The sequence below is a fragment of the Mya arenaria genome, chromosome 12 (assembly GCF_026914265.1).
Source record: "Mya arenaria isolate MELC-2E11 chromosome 12, ASM2691426v1".
NCBI lineage: Eukaryota > Metazoa > Mollusca > Bivalvia > Myida > Myidae > Mya > Mya arenaria.
Window position 1 is genome coordinate 13,983,179 of NC_069133.1, and position 18,844 is coordinate 14,002,022.

The 18,844-nt window shown below is 37.8% G+C and overlaps 1 protein-coding gene across 1 annotated transcript; it reads right to left on the reverse strand.

The window, feature by feature from the left end:
- Positions 1-9,885: 9,885 nt before the first annotated feature.
- On the reverse strand, positions 9,886-18,153 carry LOC128210466 (chitinase-3-like protein 1). Its single transcript, XM_052914813.1, has 11 exons — positions 18,132-18,153; positions 17,799-17,988; positions 16,632-16,890; positions 16,122-16,225; positions 15,661-15,763; positions 15,084-15,269; positions 12,334-12,462; positions 11,909-12,041; positions 11,386-11,532; positions 10,088-10,498; positions 9,886-9,899 (listed from the first exon to the last, which is right to left on the reverse strand). Exons 1-11 carry the CDS (start codon positions 18,151-18,153, stop codon positions 9,886-9,888), a joined length of 1,698 nt encoding a protein of 565 aa, XP_052770773.1.
- Between the last annotated feature and the right edge of the window lie 691 nt (positions 18,154-18,844).

Genomic DNA, 18,844 nt, shown 5'->3' on the forward strand with positions numbered 1-18,844 from the left:
AAACAATGATAGCTAGCCACAGTATCTTCGCCAACAAATACCACTAACAACTGAACAAACAGCCAAGTGTCCATTTTGAAAAAGGCATAGTTATGTAGTACTACCGAGACGCTTGAGAATTTATTCAAACAATTCCGTATTCACGACTTGTATAGCTTTGTGGGAACGACTCCATTTTGTTCTAAACACGCTGAACGAATTCATTCAAGTCAACTTTAAAATATAAGTACAAAGGCTTATTTGGAACGATTTATTTTGTGGGCGGCGTACTTTCTGAAATCCAGAATCCAAGAAGCAGAAATGCTTTGCAGTTATCCTAATTTAAGGAACATCTTCATATTCATTTTCTTCGAGGTAATCTTAAATGTGATTGTGGACAAATAACAGAATACCTAGAACATTTTTTTCTGCTAGAAAAAATGCAAACCGTATGCTTTTTGCAGAAAGCCAAATGTGTATACATGTAAAAGTAGCGAAGCCTTTCTTTTGATCTTCTAATTTATATCAGTTTTCCAATTTACGTTTTTCTCTTATTTTGTAACAACCTGTACCACTACCCAATTGTTCTTTTGTGTGTGATTTGTTTGTATATATATGTGTATATATAACCAAACTAAGATTAGCATTTCAGTTTCTAAAGCGCGATGACTCTTGTTTTAAGCGAGGAGTTTTCATCTTCGAGTGCCTTAACTTTATTGTTTAGACCCTTTAGGACGCTGATTTGGACAAGTCTTTACCTCGAAAGCTACTTTGAACTTCAAGGTCTGACATGTAAATGTGGTCACCCTAATCGTATGGTTCTGACTGATTGGAACGAGCTTGAGCTTTCTTGAGTCGTACGCGAACCGTTCGTGAGGTTAAGTCGCGTTTACCTGCACCACTCACGATATGTTACTTTTCCAGGTGAATAGACTATCAATACAGATATGGACGGATGACATGCAATGTCCCTATTTAGGGAGTTTTAAAATATTCGACTCTATGGCAAAACTTATATATATGGCGCATCAATTTAGGGTTGCTTATATAGCTAAAGTTAGCAGATATATATAAAAGACTCTTGCAATTAATCAGTTCTCGTGTCCCATATTCTGCAATCAAAATTTGCTGGTACAGTAACACTCGTGTGAAAAATATCAAATTGACCTTTTTAGATATATATTTTGCACAATACTGTAAATTTTATTTTCTTGATAATGAATTTATTTCTTTGAGTGATTTAAAATGTCAAAGGAGGTCAGCTAGCACCAATACCCGTTTAACCGAAAGTCTCTAATGAGTAATATGATCATTTGAACAGTATACAACATTTTTATTTATAATCGTGACCATCTGACCACTAAACTGTTCAATTCAGCAGAATAACAGCATACTTGTTCAAATATAAAATTACTAAAACACGTCATTGGAATTATTTTGTTTAAATTTAATTTTGCAAATAACATTACCGAGTAGAATAACATCTCTGAGAAGGCTAATGAATTTAAAGGGTGCTTTGAGTAAAACCTTCTCATATATGCTACTCTTTACAATACCCTGACATTGCATCCAACCATGGTTTCTAAAATGCAAGTTTTAAGATAAAATGTTACGAAATAAAGTGTGGCCAATATTTGGGAGTGTAAAAATAAGATACTGACAGTTAGAACCCTTGAACAAATGTTGAAATTCTCTCAAATATTGTCTCTGAAGACCATATTTTGAATACCATTAGTAACGCAAGTCAATAAATAATTGTGGCATGCTTGGTTAAAGGATAATATCATATGATGTTTCCAATATATTCAATAAAGGTTAAAATATACAACAGCTAATGTAAAAGTCCTTGTAGCCGACTAGTGAAGAAGTCAGTTTTCTATTTTTTCTTGACAATACCGGCGTGGGTAACGGCGCCCCAGTACAACCAGAATATTTTATTTTATGCTTTACTATTCCCCGGCAATTTCGGTATCAAAGACTAAAATTATAAAAAATATAGCGTTTACAGATGCCAAAAATATGAACGAGTCTTTTTATGTTATATTCACAACATGCACTTATATATACCTTAGTAGCACTACAAAAGGGATTTCATTCAAACGCTCGAGGTCCTTTCTTCCGCAGAATCTGCAACACAGTAAGGTTGTTTATTTCCATATCTTCATCTTCTTTGTCCGGACTTGATTGACCTTGATCTTGTGGAGGCTTGAAGAGTATTTCTTTTTCCACGTCTTTCTCTTCTTCTACAGGACTTATTTCACCTTCATCTAGTGCTGAGGTAACGATTTCCTCCTCTTCGGCAGGACTTATCTCACGTTTATCTGATGATGTGTTAACTACTGAATCAACATCATTTGTTGGCAGACCAGTTTTATCTACACCATTATTTTCAATTAAGTCGCTTGAAAATTCCAGATCTGATCCCCATTCGTCTTCATTTGACTTACTATCCGAACTAGTGTTCACAACTTCAAACATTTCATCCGAATCTAAACTAAATGATACTTTCGTCTCAATTTCATCAGAAATGACCGCTTGTATATTGACTGCAGGTTCTACTACTGGTAATGGTATCGGGCTACTTGGTTTGTCTTTGGAGTCGTTTGCCTGTTCTGTCAGTAATTTGTCAAGTGTTTTCAAGCCCTCTATGTTTATTTCCGACATATCTAATTTCATATAATTATCAAATGATTGCTTATCAGATTTGGAGGACGTAAATATATTTTCAACTTCAGACGATGTATCCGATTCGAAATGTTCTTGTTGCATTAACAATTCTTTATCTTTTATGCGATCGACTGAGTTGTCTCCATTGCTTCTTTTCTCGAGTGTGTCGTTTCCAACTACGATTGCGCTGTCAGTTACTCTTGCCTCAGAATCTTCAGCTTCATCGCTTTTATTTTCAATTTTATCTTCATCATCGTAACACTCCTTCACGTTTTCTGGCCAGTCGCAGTATAAGAGGGTACGCTGAAACAATCGCGGACATGTTTGAGAACTACATTGTCGGGAGAAAAATTTTGCAAAGTGAAGAAGAACGTATAAATCAAATTAATTGCTTTTTAACATAGAACACACATTAAATTTATAAAGAACGCGGGAATCATGTAAGAACAATGTTGTGCCCAAAATGCATAAATATGTATGTGGGTGATTTCTTTAGCTTCGGAAACAGCATTGAAGTGTCGAGTCCACATTTAGACAAAGTCGCAAAGATATAATGTAGCAAAGGTGCGATGCGAACTTTTCGATAAACAATCTTATTTAAAAGAGAGGAAGAAAGAAAATTATTTGACATTTAAATGGTCTATTACGTGAAAGCGGAGTTGTGGCGGGCAGTATTTGAGGAACGTGCGCCTGAAGCTGCAGTGGTAGTAGTTCTGGCAGTCACGAGGGTTAGCATACAGCCCGTCCGTTCGTCCCTCACAGAAGGTCATCGTGTAACGAGCCGTTGTATCTGGAACAAGCATATGTGTGTTGCTTAATTGATATCACTATGGACCCAGCATTTTAGAAGGAGGGAGCGCAAAGTTCATATCTCTTCCAAGAAACTAACAATGTAAACTGTACACGTGGCATAGTCGTTTTGGAGACCTCTCCAATAAAACAAGAAACAGTTATTGTCTTTTTAGTATACCATGGTTCTTTTCCATATTCTTTGTATATATATATATATATATATATATATATATATATATATATACTACTATTATTGCAATTACCTAGTCACCAAGTGGACAGTTTAGCATGAGGACACAGGGTGCGCTCCCCTTAAGCCGCTAAAAGATATAATATATGGCTAAAGAGTGAATTTGTATTGACTGCTTTGTGTGATATATCATACACATGCATAGTGTCGATTGAAGACATGACTTTACAAAATACATTTGCTTCAAGTGCAGCAAACAGCAGAGTGGATGTGAATCACTGCTTGTACGGGGACGTGTACTACTTGTGGGCATCGATTTGTGCACTTCATCATCCAATTACGTGTACGTGTAATCTACCTTTGTGTGTACTACTCCATCCAAGTATGTGTTCTTTGTACAAGTTTAATAACACAAAATGGAGGTTGTTATACTATAATTTAATATATATATACTCGTATATATCTATATGTGTGTGTGTGTGTGTGTGTGTGTGTGAATGTGTGTGCGTGTGTTTGATATAAGCGGTTTAAAGGAATTTGGAACATTTTTTATCTCAACCGCAACGTTTACCTGCTCGTTTCAATCCCTCTATTGCTGACAAATGAACAGTTTGACTAACCATTAATAATATTATGAACAGAAGGAAAGTATATAAGCATTTTTTTCGTGGTAAGTAAAGTTTTGATGACATACCATGGCATTACCATATATAAATATCAAATGATATTCAAGATAAAATGCTATTAAGTCATAACCAATAACTTAATAAGTGACATTTTAAGCGAATTATTTATTAGCCAATTCAATTGCATTTGTTTATCAATAGAACAAAATACAATCAATATATTCAAATGTGTTGTATTGTTTTTATTGTGATAATATGTAAATCACAGAACTGTATTATTAGTATACTAATTGAGACAGAATGACTAATTCAATCAAAACTTCAAGAAAATAGTGAGGATAACAATTTCCAGCACTGTTTACAGCCAACATGTCTGAATTAATAGAAGTATTTGTACAAAGATTAGTGCTTGCACTAATAAGTGTGCCATTTTGGTTGAAATCACGACACTCAGTCTTGTTTAGTTTTTCAAACAATCGACATGTTTGTCGGTATTGCTGTCATTTATTGAAGTTTCTTCCACATTCGTCGAGGCAACCACCACTGTTTTGTTAGAGGGCAGATGCTGAATATTGGCCCGCTGATGCGGATTAATGACCCGGTCCATATCAGGGGCTGTCGGGGCAGTCACAGATGGCATGTCAGGAGAACCGTTGGCTGTTGAGGTTAGGTTTGTGCTATGACCAATCACCGAGTTACCTGCACATGCAAAACATACGGAAAAGAAAAACCTGAGAAATCCAAACGACATGCTATAACACACAATGCAAAATGGAATTATAAGGCATGCAGTTGTGTGCTTGCAAACGTGTTAAATTGAAAGAAAAGTGTGTATTAGATGTAGAAATGGGTTTTGTTAATTTGAACATTCTGCATGCACATATTCTTAATGAAAAACGTATATTACAAGTGAATTGCTGATTTTGCTGTTATTGTGCTAAAATGATTGTGCTGAAGATCATGCCATTAGTGCTTTAAATCATGTATGTTAATGATAATATGATAACATTTCAGCTGCCCCCCCTCCCCCGATCCCCGCCTCAATCAAATGCATAAGGCAGATATCCTCACCTCCGGTACTGACATTTGGGGGGATGCAGGGCTTGTTGATGATGACCGGCAGTTTTAGCGGCTCTTGCAGTCCCGACAATATCATCGCTGTCAGGGAGAATGGACGGACTGAAGAACGCCAGAACTGCTGGAAGTCGTCCAGGTCCAGACTCCACACCATGGCTCCCAGGAAGCCTTCCTCCCGTATCCAGTTCACCTGGATATATGATATGACATAATTCAATAAGACAAAATTGCAAGCTGATGCGAAAGTTTGCCTTACTTTTCTTTATTAAACTATGGTCATATCGAAACAATTTCCTTCTAATTTAATCTTGGTCGTGGAGCCTGATTCAAATTTGCAAATTGACTTTGTCAGCATGTATGACAGATATTGGTTAATGTTTAGTGTCTTAGTAATGGCAAAACATTTTCTCCCACCTCAGATAAGTAGATCCAATAATTTAACCATGCTAGATATTCTTATCTTGCCCACGGGCGAAGATAAAATGCCCGTATGGAACTCCTTTTTAAATGGTCACAACTTTGTAATTACCTCCCTTGTTGAAGACTGTCGTCAGTAGCATGAAGGAAATCTTGTCTTATGGTAATATTTAGAACGCTAATTAATTATTTCTCGCTTCAAATGTCACCATAAAACAGTTTTCAAGCACCATTAAAGAAATAATGCTTCATTCTCCTTAGAACTATTTAAAAAGACCGATTTGACTATTAACATTTACTGGATTATTGCGCGCATATCCATGACAACCACGTGCTATCGCATTTCAATACGCAATTATTTTCACTAAGCACAAAAGAGTTCCAGCAAAAAAATACATTTTTACTTAATTCTGATTAACTGAGGTGGGAGAAAAAGCATCTACCATAGCCGCTCGTGTAAGATAGGTAAACCTCGTTTCCGCAAAACACCCTACGCTCGGGTCGAAATGAACCTATCTTACACTCTCGGCCATGGAAGATACTTATAATCTTACAGCACGACACAGAAATAATGGCATCACATCGGGGGTTTCCCTTGAAAACGTGCTTAAATAGACGACGTCATGCATAGGCTTCTATTTTGGGATGAACATATACGTTATCCCGAACACTTATGTACACGTGATGCTTTGCGGAAATGGTATTCAGACATCATCGGGATAAAAACCGAGCATCATCCAAGTTGAGGTTCCGAACCGGTTACAATTACCAACCTTGTACGCGATGCTTTCCTCGTCATCGTAGCTGACCCACTGGTTCCCGGTCACCAGGTACGGAACCTTCGCCTCGTCGTCCCAACACCGGCTACCGTTACTCGAGTCTATCAGTTCACCGATCTGAGAATATAAAATAAGATCATTTGGAACTCCTCGACCATTTTCTACTGAAACAACCTCGAATGCATGCCGGTCCATCAGTAGAAGTAGTTCATAAAGTTTGAATTATATTACTATTATTATTTAATATAGTGTTTTGGCTTGTGTGTGTAGATCTAAATTTAACTTGATTGTGAAGTGTATTGTAGCAAACAAAATAAAGATTCCCAAGAGTCAAGTCATTAAGATTAACTGAAAGCTTAATTGAAATCTTTACGCGATCTACTTGCAGCGTAGTTAAAGTGTACCGATTTCTGACAATGTAAATCGTCCATATACATCCGAGGTTGTTTTCGATAAAAATGGCCGAGGAGGTCTGAATAAAATAAGATGGACTGTAAAAACAATATTAAAGACGGACAGATAAGTATCATGTAAAAAATCAACATATTTTCGAAAAAATAACCAGTCCTCATCGGTTACATTTATACCTCGAAGTATGTCAGGAATCCTGGTTCCCTGGTGTATTCTCCAGGTACCCCGGCTCCGATCACGGAACTTCCGATGTTCCAATTATTGGGGTCTAGCAGTGTGAACGTTCGTCCGTACGCCGCAAGGCCGACTACGAGTTTGGATTTCGGAGCCCCTTGATCTACCCAGTAGTTTGCGGCCCATTGCTGACGAAATATTAAAGATTTACAGTTGCTTTAAGTTATTGTCATCGCATCGTTCTTAAAGTCTTAAGCCGGGCATCATGCAAAATCGAGCAAAGTTGGTTATTGAATACAGCCCCTGATCACCGTTGGAAAATAAGTTTAAATTACACCTACCACAGTGAGTGTCCGGTCCATAAACCCGTCTTCGGACCGGGAGAAGAGCGGGGCGTTATAACCGGTAACCGGGTCCCAACTACCGTGCAGGTCGTAGGTCATAATGCTAATGAAGTCAACATGTCTGCAATTTGTAATGGAATACATATTACTCGTTCGTTCCTAAGGCGTCAGCACGAAATAGAGATATTTACAGTTAAGAAACAGGTGGAGGCATTGGTTTACATAATTAGATTTTTTAAAGCCATAATTCGTGTACAAACATGTACTAACATAATATTCTACCACCACCATTAAATGGCAAAAATACTTTGCGATTCCTCTGACGTCATAGGCTGTATCGACCGTCTCCTTCCCAGCAGCCACCGCGACAGACAACAGCATGCGGGGATTTCCCGAGCGTTTAGCCTCGTCTTTAAACGTCGTTCTCAGTTCCTGGAATTGCAATTATATTGATCAATGATAATGTCGGTTAAATTAACAGAACATTTTTTCTTAGACAGGCGCGTTGAAACTGTGACAACTAGCAGGCGGGGATTCCCCATGCGTTCAGCCTCGTCTTTAAATATAAAATGATAGTATTGGGTGCCTGCTTACCCCATGTTATTTTGATATTATTTGGATATGTTTTATACATAGTAAAATAATGAGCAAGGATATTCCGAAAATTGTATCGTATATAAGATTTATTGGCATTCACAGAATGCAAATTAGGTTATTTGATTTTAAATAAAAAAAGTGAAAATAAAAGCAGTACCAGTGACGGATCCAGGCATTGACGTTACAGGGGTGTAACTTAGGGGCACAGCCTTTTGGCATTCGCCCCTCCCTCAGAACAGGAATTTCAATTGATTAAAATGTTTGGGTGTACTTCACCAAAAAACGTTTTACCAATTTCTCGTCCAAAATTGTTCATTCAGAGCGTATTAATTACTTTTTTCGCCGATATTGACAAAAACAAATACATTTGGACAATTTTAAGGGGTGGGGGCGGTGAAAATGAAACAAGGTAAGCAATATATAGGTTGTATTTTGGAAAGTTTGACCATACAAGCAAATTGATTGGCCAACAGCACTCAACGGATAAACATTGACCATTACGTATTTTCGCTGACCTTAACCAAACCACAGAAGTGACCATTTTGCTCCAATTGAATTCAACAACTGGTTAAATTTGTAGGGCAAACTTGTCTTTTTTCCTTTTTTATTTCCCAAATAAGCTTTTATAATTGAGCTAATTAGATATCTTGAACAAACAAAATTTCGAATATAATGGAAATCCGACAGTTTCAGTTTCAGTCTGCTTATAAAATGTATTAAACGCTTTTGATTAAAAGGTCAATGTCAGATGTTTCCTGAATAATATCCGGAAAACTTTATGAATTCAATATGAAGTCTCTGTTTTTTCTAATTAAACCAAAATGCATGTCAATTTGTTTGCACAAATATCACTGAACTCAGGTACAAAACATATAAATAAACGAGCATTTTCCAAACGACAAATATTGGAAATAATGAGTTTGATAATAAGCATTTTAATAATCAAGCCTTTGATTGCCATTAGCTACAAATTGATTTTCAATGTTTTAATAATTAAGCTATTAATGGCCGATCATATTAGCTGCAAAGATATTCAGCAGTAATATACCAGATGTTGATACTTTTCTAGGGTTTTATTATCAAAGTGATCATCTTGTATAAACATTTTCATATTTAGCACCTTCGTACCTGGAGAAGTGTGACAAAGTTTTCCTTGTCTGCCAGGCCGCCGCCTCTAAGAACCGGATATTCCCAATCCACGTCCAGTCCATCGAACCCCCACGTGGGCAGCAGATTCACACAGGAAGTCGTGAAGTTCTTCCGGTTCTCCTCGCTGGAAGCCAGCTGCGAGAACACCCAGCTCCCAAACTCCCAGCCGCCGACCGCCAATAACGTCTTCACTTCCGGGTTTCTGGCTTTCAGGCCGTTAAAACTCGCGTACATCTCCTCGTCTGCGTAGCTGTTCGTCATGGTTAGCTGGAAGTTCTCGTCTATGTTGGCGAACGCATACACGAGATGGGTGCAAAGGGTGGGGTCAATGTCTTCTGGCAGGAAACGAGCTTTACCATAACGGTCACTTGACCAGCTGGAGTAGTAGCACACGGCGACTGGTCCTTGGAAGAAAAACTTCAATTTACTACATTGTTTGGTATAAATATTAACATTGTTTAAATGCATTATTGTATACATCAGGAGAAAACGATAAGAACCAAAAATATGACAATCGATTAAAAGTTGAAGATGTAATAGGATTATGCTTAAACCATGCCATACATGTACCTTTTAAGGAATCCTTATCATCATCATCATCATAATCTGAAGCTGTATCCACAACATCGGTATGCATATTTTCTGGTACTCCGGGTTTTATTTCTTGAACAGTGTCCTCTAGTTCAATATGGAATTCCTTTGGTTCAGTAAGGTGATTTATGGGAAAAAGATCTGTCTTACTATCACTACTTTTTTCATCCCGAATCTTTTGCAGCATATGTTTGTCAATCATCAAAACATTTATACTATTTAATGTATTTTCATTTGCTGTGGCTAAATTTGGAGTTCCGGTCAACGTTTCAGCATTCATATCCGCATCGTTACTTGCGCCGACATCGCCATTGGCATCTGTACCAGGGGGCCTATCCCACTCTTCTCTTTCCTCGGATGCTGTTGTAGCCCCTGTGTCTACTGAAATCTGCAAATCTTTGAACCCAACATTCGTTGGCGGTGCGTCTGTTGAGAGCCCAACATCCGCTGGCGTTGCGTCTGTGGAGGACCAAACTTTAGAAAGCAGTGCGTCTGTGGAGGGCCCACGATCATGCGGCAGTGCGTCCGTGGAGGATCCAACATCCGGTGGCAGTGCGTCTGTGGATAGCGGCTGCGGAAAACACTGTCCCTGCAAGGGCTTGAAGCCGGTGACACAGACACAGTTTCCCTCCAAGGAACATCTTGTTTGCTCCCCCAGACAGGGGGTTGGGAATTTTGTGTCACAGGCTTCCTCTAGACCGCTCTCTGAAACAACAAAGGTACATGATACAAGAATCTCTATTTTAAGTCTGGTATATGTTAACAAGAAACATTAGCTCAATGAGCTATTTTCTGACATAAATAAAAAAAAAACATACATAACAAATAGAAACATAGCAAAGTCTGGAGACCTGGAAATAAAATCACATGTATATAGTTTTAAAAATGTACAATATTGGAACAAGTATTGACAAACACTCACTGCACCTAAAATAAATAATTATGGCAACTCAGCACGCTAATTTATTTGTATATATATACTGCATACACCATGTTAACAGTCGTTTTTGAAGAATATTTAAAAATATTTCTAGTTCAAGGAAATGTTAAAAGCTGTGTAATATAAAACGTTTTTGCTCGGACTTTAAGGAATAAGGGGCACGTCAGCTTACTTGGAATACAGTTATTCCCATCCAAGTAAAACTCATATATGCATTTACACTCTGCGGAAATGAAGTCACAAGAGGAATCGTTCACGCACACGTCCGTTTGTATGTCACATGGTTCGCCTGGATATTTTCCTGATGATTGGAAACATATATTTTACAGATCACAGTAAAACGACAGCGGAGCAAACACTCGAGTTTGAAACAACAACAACAACAACAACAACAACAACAGTTCTTATAACGTTAGTTCGTTGTTACGAGTGAGTTTAGTTGAGTTTAATGGGTTCGAAAGGTAAGCGATTTGAAATTAAATGAAAGGTATTTCTTGACCTGTGTCAATTTTGAGTGGCTAACTTGGCAGGACAACACTAACTAGTGCTCAACGAGGCTTAAGCGATAATGTCCCAAGTTTTAGGGTTGCAAGTAGCAATGAACACAAGACATATGTTGTATTACTACATGCATTAAACATGCGATACATACGTTTTAGACATTGTAGCCCATCTGAAACAGTGGGCGAGGAACAAACGCAGACGTTAGTCTCAGCGGAGCACGTGGCGCTGACGTCATCACAAGGGTAACCCATGACGCCATCTTCTTTGCACGTTTGACCCACTGTACCGTTCTCTCCTAATAATTAAAATACATATGCTGCCATGGCATTGGTAGATTTACAACTGTCAGTCAATATGATATACTTCTGATACTTACATATGCAGTCGAACCACGTTGGTACGAACTCACTTGGCTCGAATGTCTCGAATTGGATGTAAAGGACCAATTTCGTTATACTGAAGGTAAGTATTCCCGCTTGGCTCGAATTGTCTGAAGCTCGAACTATTTTTGCCGGTCACTCGAAGTTTGAGCCAACGGAGTTTGACTGTATTGTATAACAATGTCAACTTGCGAGCTCGACACAATACGATCGTACCTCCAATTAAAATAGAAATAATGTCCTGCATTGAGCCTCGAATTGTTAAAGTTTGCCTCTTCTAAATGTACGCACCTTTGAGTAGCCTGTGTATACGGTTTATCATGGGGTAAGGTGCCCGAGAGAGGGGGCAGGCACCCCGGAAGTCGTCCATATCTAGCGTCCACACCATGGCACCAGCGTACCCTTCCCCAATCAGCCAGGCAACCTGAAGTGATTTAAATGCAAGGTAAAGTTACATTAAAATATCAAGATGGAATCGTCCTGGAATGCATCAATATCAAGTTTCCACACCATGGCCTTGCTGTATTCATTCGTCACCAAACCAGATCATTTGAAGTGATATTCATTGTTACGGGATTTGAAGCACATTGCCAAGCCAAAATCAAGATGCTTATGGACCTATTTTGAAAAATACAAATAAATTTGAACCGACACTTTCTACTGAAATGTAATCGGCATGGTTGACTCAGTGAACGCATCGTGAATGAAAACACAACCTTTGCGGTGATGCTGTCGGGGTCGTCGTACCCCACCCAGTCCTGTCCGTCCTCCATGTAGGGCACGTCCGCTTGTTGCAGCCAGTGGCGCCGAAAGTCCGCCTGCTCCGAGGACAGAAGCTCGCAGACCTGCGGAGACGGATCAGGCGGCAAGTTAAATAGAGTTCATCATTGACATAGATTGTCGTATAGGGTATAACTGTCAGAGTCCATGTTTAGTTAAGAATGTATTGTGGAGTTGGCTTTGCACTTGCTCAAAATCATTGACATCACGTTATCTACATGTAGTGGTGCCTGAAATTAGTGTTTACTGTATTGAAAAGGTTGTTTTAAAGATTACTCCCAAATGAGATTAACCATAATTTATACAATTGTTTTAATTTACCAAAAAGGAATTAATAAATGTCGAAAACAATGGTTCTTATGAAGGATACTGTGTTTAATTTGAAAGAAATGTGCAGAAAACAAGGAGTTTCTACCTTATTAGACGATAGTAGATCACAGAACATCTTTTAGCATTCACCAATCATTTAATATGTTTGCGTTTTCATCTATTGAATACACGATTACAATATTCTTATCAATTATTAATAGTAACCTTGAATGCTTTATTTAGTAAGTAGTTAAAGGCCTATCACTCAAAATTAATGCTTGTTATACATGTGTATTCATCGATTTTGAATAAGAGTGTCACTTTAAGCTACAGTGCCACGTCCAAACCCGGGCTACTGATATCAATTATCAATCGCCACATCGAACCCGGGACCTTTTGTATGAGACGTTAGTACCATTACGTGCACGAGAATAAAAACAACTATTCCTTAACTTTTTTAATTAAAGGTTTTTTTTTGTAAATTGCACTTTTTTGTAAGATTTATGTGGCAAATCATTAGGTGTGTTAAAATCAAAATACCAAAAGCTGAAACTCTTCAGCTAATGTTAATTTTGCTGTAGATATATTGTCTTTGAAGACCACAATTTCCATAAGCGTTATAACATGATACGAGCCATTCGTTGTTGCGTGATTGGTTGATTGATATTATGACGTGATGTTATCAATGTCTTGTTAAGATGTTTAAATATCCATAACTTTTGTATAAGTCCTGGTGGCCTAGTGCAAAAGGTGTCTGTTTTCAATGTTTTTTTGCTTCACCGTCATGGGTGCGCACCCCACTTTATTGTATTTTTCTGCAATTTTGATATCACAGAGTAAAATAATGATAAGTGTTATTAGATAAATTAAATTACCGGGAAAACTATTTTTTCGTTCTAAAACATGAGCGAGTCCTATAAAACTGGAAAGTCACCGAAAAAAATGTAGACCGTAGACAAATAATTTCAACTAAATCTTACGCCGGTGATAGGATAATCGTGAATAATTATGGAAATGACGTTGCCCGGAGAAATCGTCTCAATGTCAAGTCGGTGTAACTCGTGATGCGAATAAGATATCATGAATAATTTGATGCAATACATCAAAGACGACCCTGAATAGGTTCAAATGTGAATATATAATTGTAATCATAATTCGAATGAGGGAACTGTTGTCAGAAACAGCGAAAGCTTACTAGGTAAAATATGTATCCCTGACATCCGGAATGGCAGCCAATAAGTCATTTCGCATATAATGTCTGTGGGATAATGTAAAGGATATGTGGAAAATGTCCCATAAACGTAGGGTATCTAGTTGCGGAATCGCCTTCTTTGAGTTTATAAATATCTGCTTATTTTAGTAATCTGAACATTACGGACAGCCCTGGACTTGTACGCTGTACGTGTTTCCTATCGTAATATATTACGCGAGGAATGCGTATGAATGTGTAGAGATTTTCAAGCACAGCGCTTTTGAAAAAGTGAAATAACCACTGGGTCTGACCAGCGACAAGTCTCAATTAAAAGGAAGCGAATAAGTTGTTTTTGTCTGGCCAACATTTCTTTATAAAGACAAAAAGTATATCCGAGTTTTATATTCACAGACAAAACGGTTTCATTACAACAAAGGTTAAGGAAAGTTAAAAAAAATATATGTATTATTGATGAGAACTCACTGTCTTACAATCTAATAAGTTATCCATGTACACCCATCCATTTGAAACTGTTAAAGTGACACACTTATTCAATATCAATGCATACACATGAATAACAAACATATACTCGTACTTTGACTGATAACCCTTTAACTACTAACTTAATAATGCATTTTTGGAAAATATTTAGCACTGTTAACAAGATTGTATCCGTGTATTTAATAGCTGAAAACGCAAAACTATTAAATGATTGGTGAATGCTAAAAGATTTACTGTGATCTACTATGATCTCAAATGGTAGAAATACTGTGTTTTATGCACATTTCTTTCAAATTAATCTCAGTATCCTTCATTAGAACCGTTGTTTTCGACATTTATTCATCCTTTTTGGAATAATAAAACAATGATATTAATTGTGGTAAAATCTTATGTGGGAGGAAGAGTGCATCTTTAACATGTATCCCTATGGACGCAGTCTTACAGATAACGTTTTCAAGTCATTGCTACTTGTTTCTTTTGTCACCACTCTACTTAAACTATTTACATCTATAATTTTTGTCTTTAAGAATTTGAATCTTTATGATGGGCTGCATGATCTAGAACTGCTAGTTGAATAGTTTACAACATTTTTGACACAAGGAGACACCCTGTCATCTTTCTAAAGATATTCGGAGCATTTGTTTAATAAAATAAAATAAAAAATAAATATTTTTTTTATCAAACCTCATTGTACGCCAGGAATCCCGGTTCGTCCGTGTATTTCCCAGGGCTCCCTGGGCCAACCGCCCCTGACCCTGGGGCCGTGAGATAAGGGCTGGCCAGCTGGAACGTCCTTCCGTACAGAGGGAGACCAATGACAAGTTTTTCCTTACTCATACCTTTTGAAACCCAGTATTCGGCAACGGATTTCTGAAAAAGGCGTTCGGTGTATATTAAGATATCCGTTTTGACTTAAATATTAAACAAATGAAAAAATATGAGAATATGTAATTGATTGTATGTAGCTAGTCGTATTTATTTTTAAAGTTCTCAGGAAGAAGAAAGAAGCACTAATTAGTGCGTATCATCTCTAATAAAAAACCCTCATTGAAATACATTCTCTATTATAGTTCGTGGAAAGCTATTTGCTTTAAAAGTGCAAAAATCTTTTATAATTTCATGTAGTTTTTTTATTATCGCCAAACCACTTTTTGAACTTTTTGTTGTCAAAGGGTTAGAACAATAAAAGTCATTTCTGATAGTCATTAAACATATATGTGTTTAACAGAGATGGCAAATTTTAAAACGTGTGTACTCTCACCATATTGAGTTTGTCGGAGGATCGGAGGGGACTGTGGTGGCCAACTGTGGTCTCCCAGGAGCCGTGTAGGTCGTAAGTCATAACGGACACGAAGTCCAGCTCTCTGGGTACAGGGGTATAAAGCATGCATTGAAAAGATGCAACAGCAGGAAATACTATGTCATAAACAATATCCCGATCAGATCCTCAGCTCCAGTCTTAGCGGCATGTAAACATAAATCTATCGTATACCCAAACAATTATCAGAATTCCAGAGAACCGACTCAAAATGAGTATCCATATTATGGCGTGAAATGACTTTGTTCATTCCACAATACTAATAAATTAGCTTTAAAATGCGTTGTACCATGTGTACAATTCACGAACATTGTCTTAGCGTGTACATGACAATCATACGTTCGGTTTATGTTCTACAAATTCGTTGTTTTTAAATCGTGGACAGAGTTTACTTTATAGACTACCTCTGCATGACTTCTGGGTTGTATCCGGCATCGATGATCCATCGTGCACTCGGTACCGCTGCCGATAGTATGAGACCGGCCTTCCGGTACACCGGACCCATTTCCTGTGATGGAAAAATGAATGCTATATGCCATAGGGTGTTCTTAATACTAAACCTTCGTTTCATGTATTTATTTGTCGATCGACATGTACATGTACATATGGACACGTATTTATTACTAACAATAATCAAAGATCATTTTGATATATTTTAGTGTATGTAATTATGTTGAATGTTTGAACTAAAATAAATTTCTAATATGTTCTGTTTTATTTTAATGAGTAAATTTTGAGTGGTTTGGTTGTGGACTACATACTTGCGTTTGCGTTTAGAAAATCATTGAGTCCAATGAAAAGAAAATTTGGTTCACGTAGCCTTTGGAAACCAGACCACTTACACACGGCATCAGACATATTAATTTTTTCACATAACCTAGACATTTCCCAAATGTTTTTAAACTTTTTTTTACCGTAAGCAAGTCTGCGAAGTTTTGCTTGTCCTCCCATAATCCTCCTCGTTCATAATTCGTAGGGTATTCCCAGAATATTTCTAGCCCATCTAGTCCGTGTTTTGTAAGGAAGGCCACTGATTGGTTGATGAAAACCTGCCTCGTTTCAAAAGATGATGTCATCATCGAAAATGGCCGACTTCCGTGTTCCCAACCCCCAACGGCTAGAATTGTCTTTAAATGAGGGTTCTGGTCTTTGATGCTCTTTAATTGTTGAAAGCTAAAGAAAACATACATTTTTACACATTTGTTCCGACTATTGTTTTATTTTTATGAGTATCGGCCGAGTGTGTCCTGGTTTCGAGGCGGGTCCAAGAATAGACAAACACCGCTTTTGTAAGTGTTTGAAATACGTGTTTTTTTTAATTATAATAGAACAATACATCTTCTGAAGTTATTTATATCTATTCAATTTAATAACAATGAAATCGAATCGCTATGCGATTTTATGGGATTGTGTTCTTTATAAATACGCAAAATGCTTTAGAGTTGACGGTGAACATAATAATAAAACACTTAACAATGTTGCCTTACCATATGTGGCAATTAGGCCAATAAATTGCATGTGTACTTAAGTATTTGGTTCGAGTTTGCTTTTGGCTGGCCCGTAACACGGTACCAATCTATGTAGGTTATATGTAAACAAAATATATTCGTTCGTTAGTTCTTGTTTTAAGAAACTCCGAGTATAATATGAAAGGAATTTTTAAACTTAGAAAATGGTTCTTTAATGAAGGTGCGACTAACAAATATCGCAACCAGATATGACACAAGTAAATCATATCATTAATATATATATCTAGGTCATACTTTGATTCAAGTTATGCACCAGTGTTACCACGCCCCCCCCCCCCCACACTTTGCCTTTTGTTCCAGCCAAGCCCGGGACGAATTGCTGATAAAATCCCCGCCTAATCCCCCGTAGGTGACGCCCAATTCCCTGCTATCTTTGGCGCGTAGACAAAACCACCGCATTCACCCGGCACTGCGGGGGCACCTTGAAGGTAAAAACACGGCCCATTTCCCCGGCTATCCCACGGTATACCCCCGGACCCTGGGGGGGGGGGGCGTGTTTACAATTGACTGGTGCGTTAGACGCAATAAATAGAGCCTGTTGGAATAAGTTACTTGTCAATGTCGGAGTGATCCACAGTAACGAGCTCGCTAGTGTCCGCATCGACGCCGGCGAACGCGTACACGAGGTGCGTGCACATTTCCGGCGGCGAGTCCTCCAGACGGAAATTGTAGGGCGGTGGCCGATGCTGACTCCAGCTAGTAACATAGCACAGCAACAGGCGGCCGTGGTGGTGAGAGGAGACTGAAATATGGCGCAAGCTCCTTATTGAATCCATCTGATATAGAACTGTGATTGCGAGAACACTTACTTACTATAACATGTAGTATAAGTTACACTGTATGTAACTGGGATGTATAGGATATACACCCTCCTCGGCTTCATACCATGACAGAACAAATCTCGCATATTACCAAAGGTTCACCATTAAAATAATTAGTAATGGTCGTAACCTAGAATTGTTACTTCCGGTTAAAGAACACCGGATTTTTCAGGCGATTTGTGGATGAACCTTTTATGAATATTTGTTTATCTAGAGCTTGTTTGCCTTTCTGAATACACAAACATGTTCAGGTTTGGTTATGGACATTCGGATTTTCGCAACATATCTGATGTCTTTTGCATATGTTATGGAGTAATAAAGACGTATCTCTTCGATGGTAAGAAACGGTTTTACTTCTATTTCGCTATATAGTTTGACTAGCAATGTACGGTCGGTGTGTAGCCACAGATTTTACACGTTAAGCACGTGGCCACTTTTAACCAATAATTTGCGTAGGTGCTGAGATTGAAGAGTAAACTTTGCGCTGTACATTTTTAATCGCTTAATCGAGAGGTTTTCAGCAAAACATCAAGTAAACTTTGAAACAGTATTTAAAATGCAAGTTATTTTAAATCATAGACGTCCATGACGTTGCTATGTAATTTCAAAAGCTTTTTTTATCACATACATGTAATTTATACATTTCTATAGCGAGTATTTGTCCTTTGTACGTATAGTGGTAACCGATTGTAAATTATTTTATATTTCTGATGAGGCCTGTTGGCATTGGACTCATGACCACTTTGACATCACAACTTCAATAACTCACAATTAGTA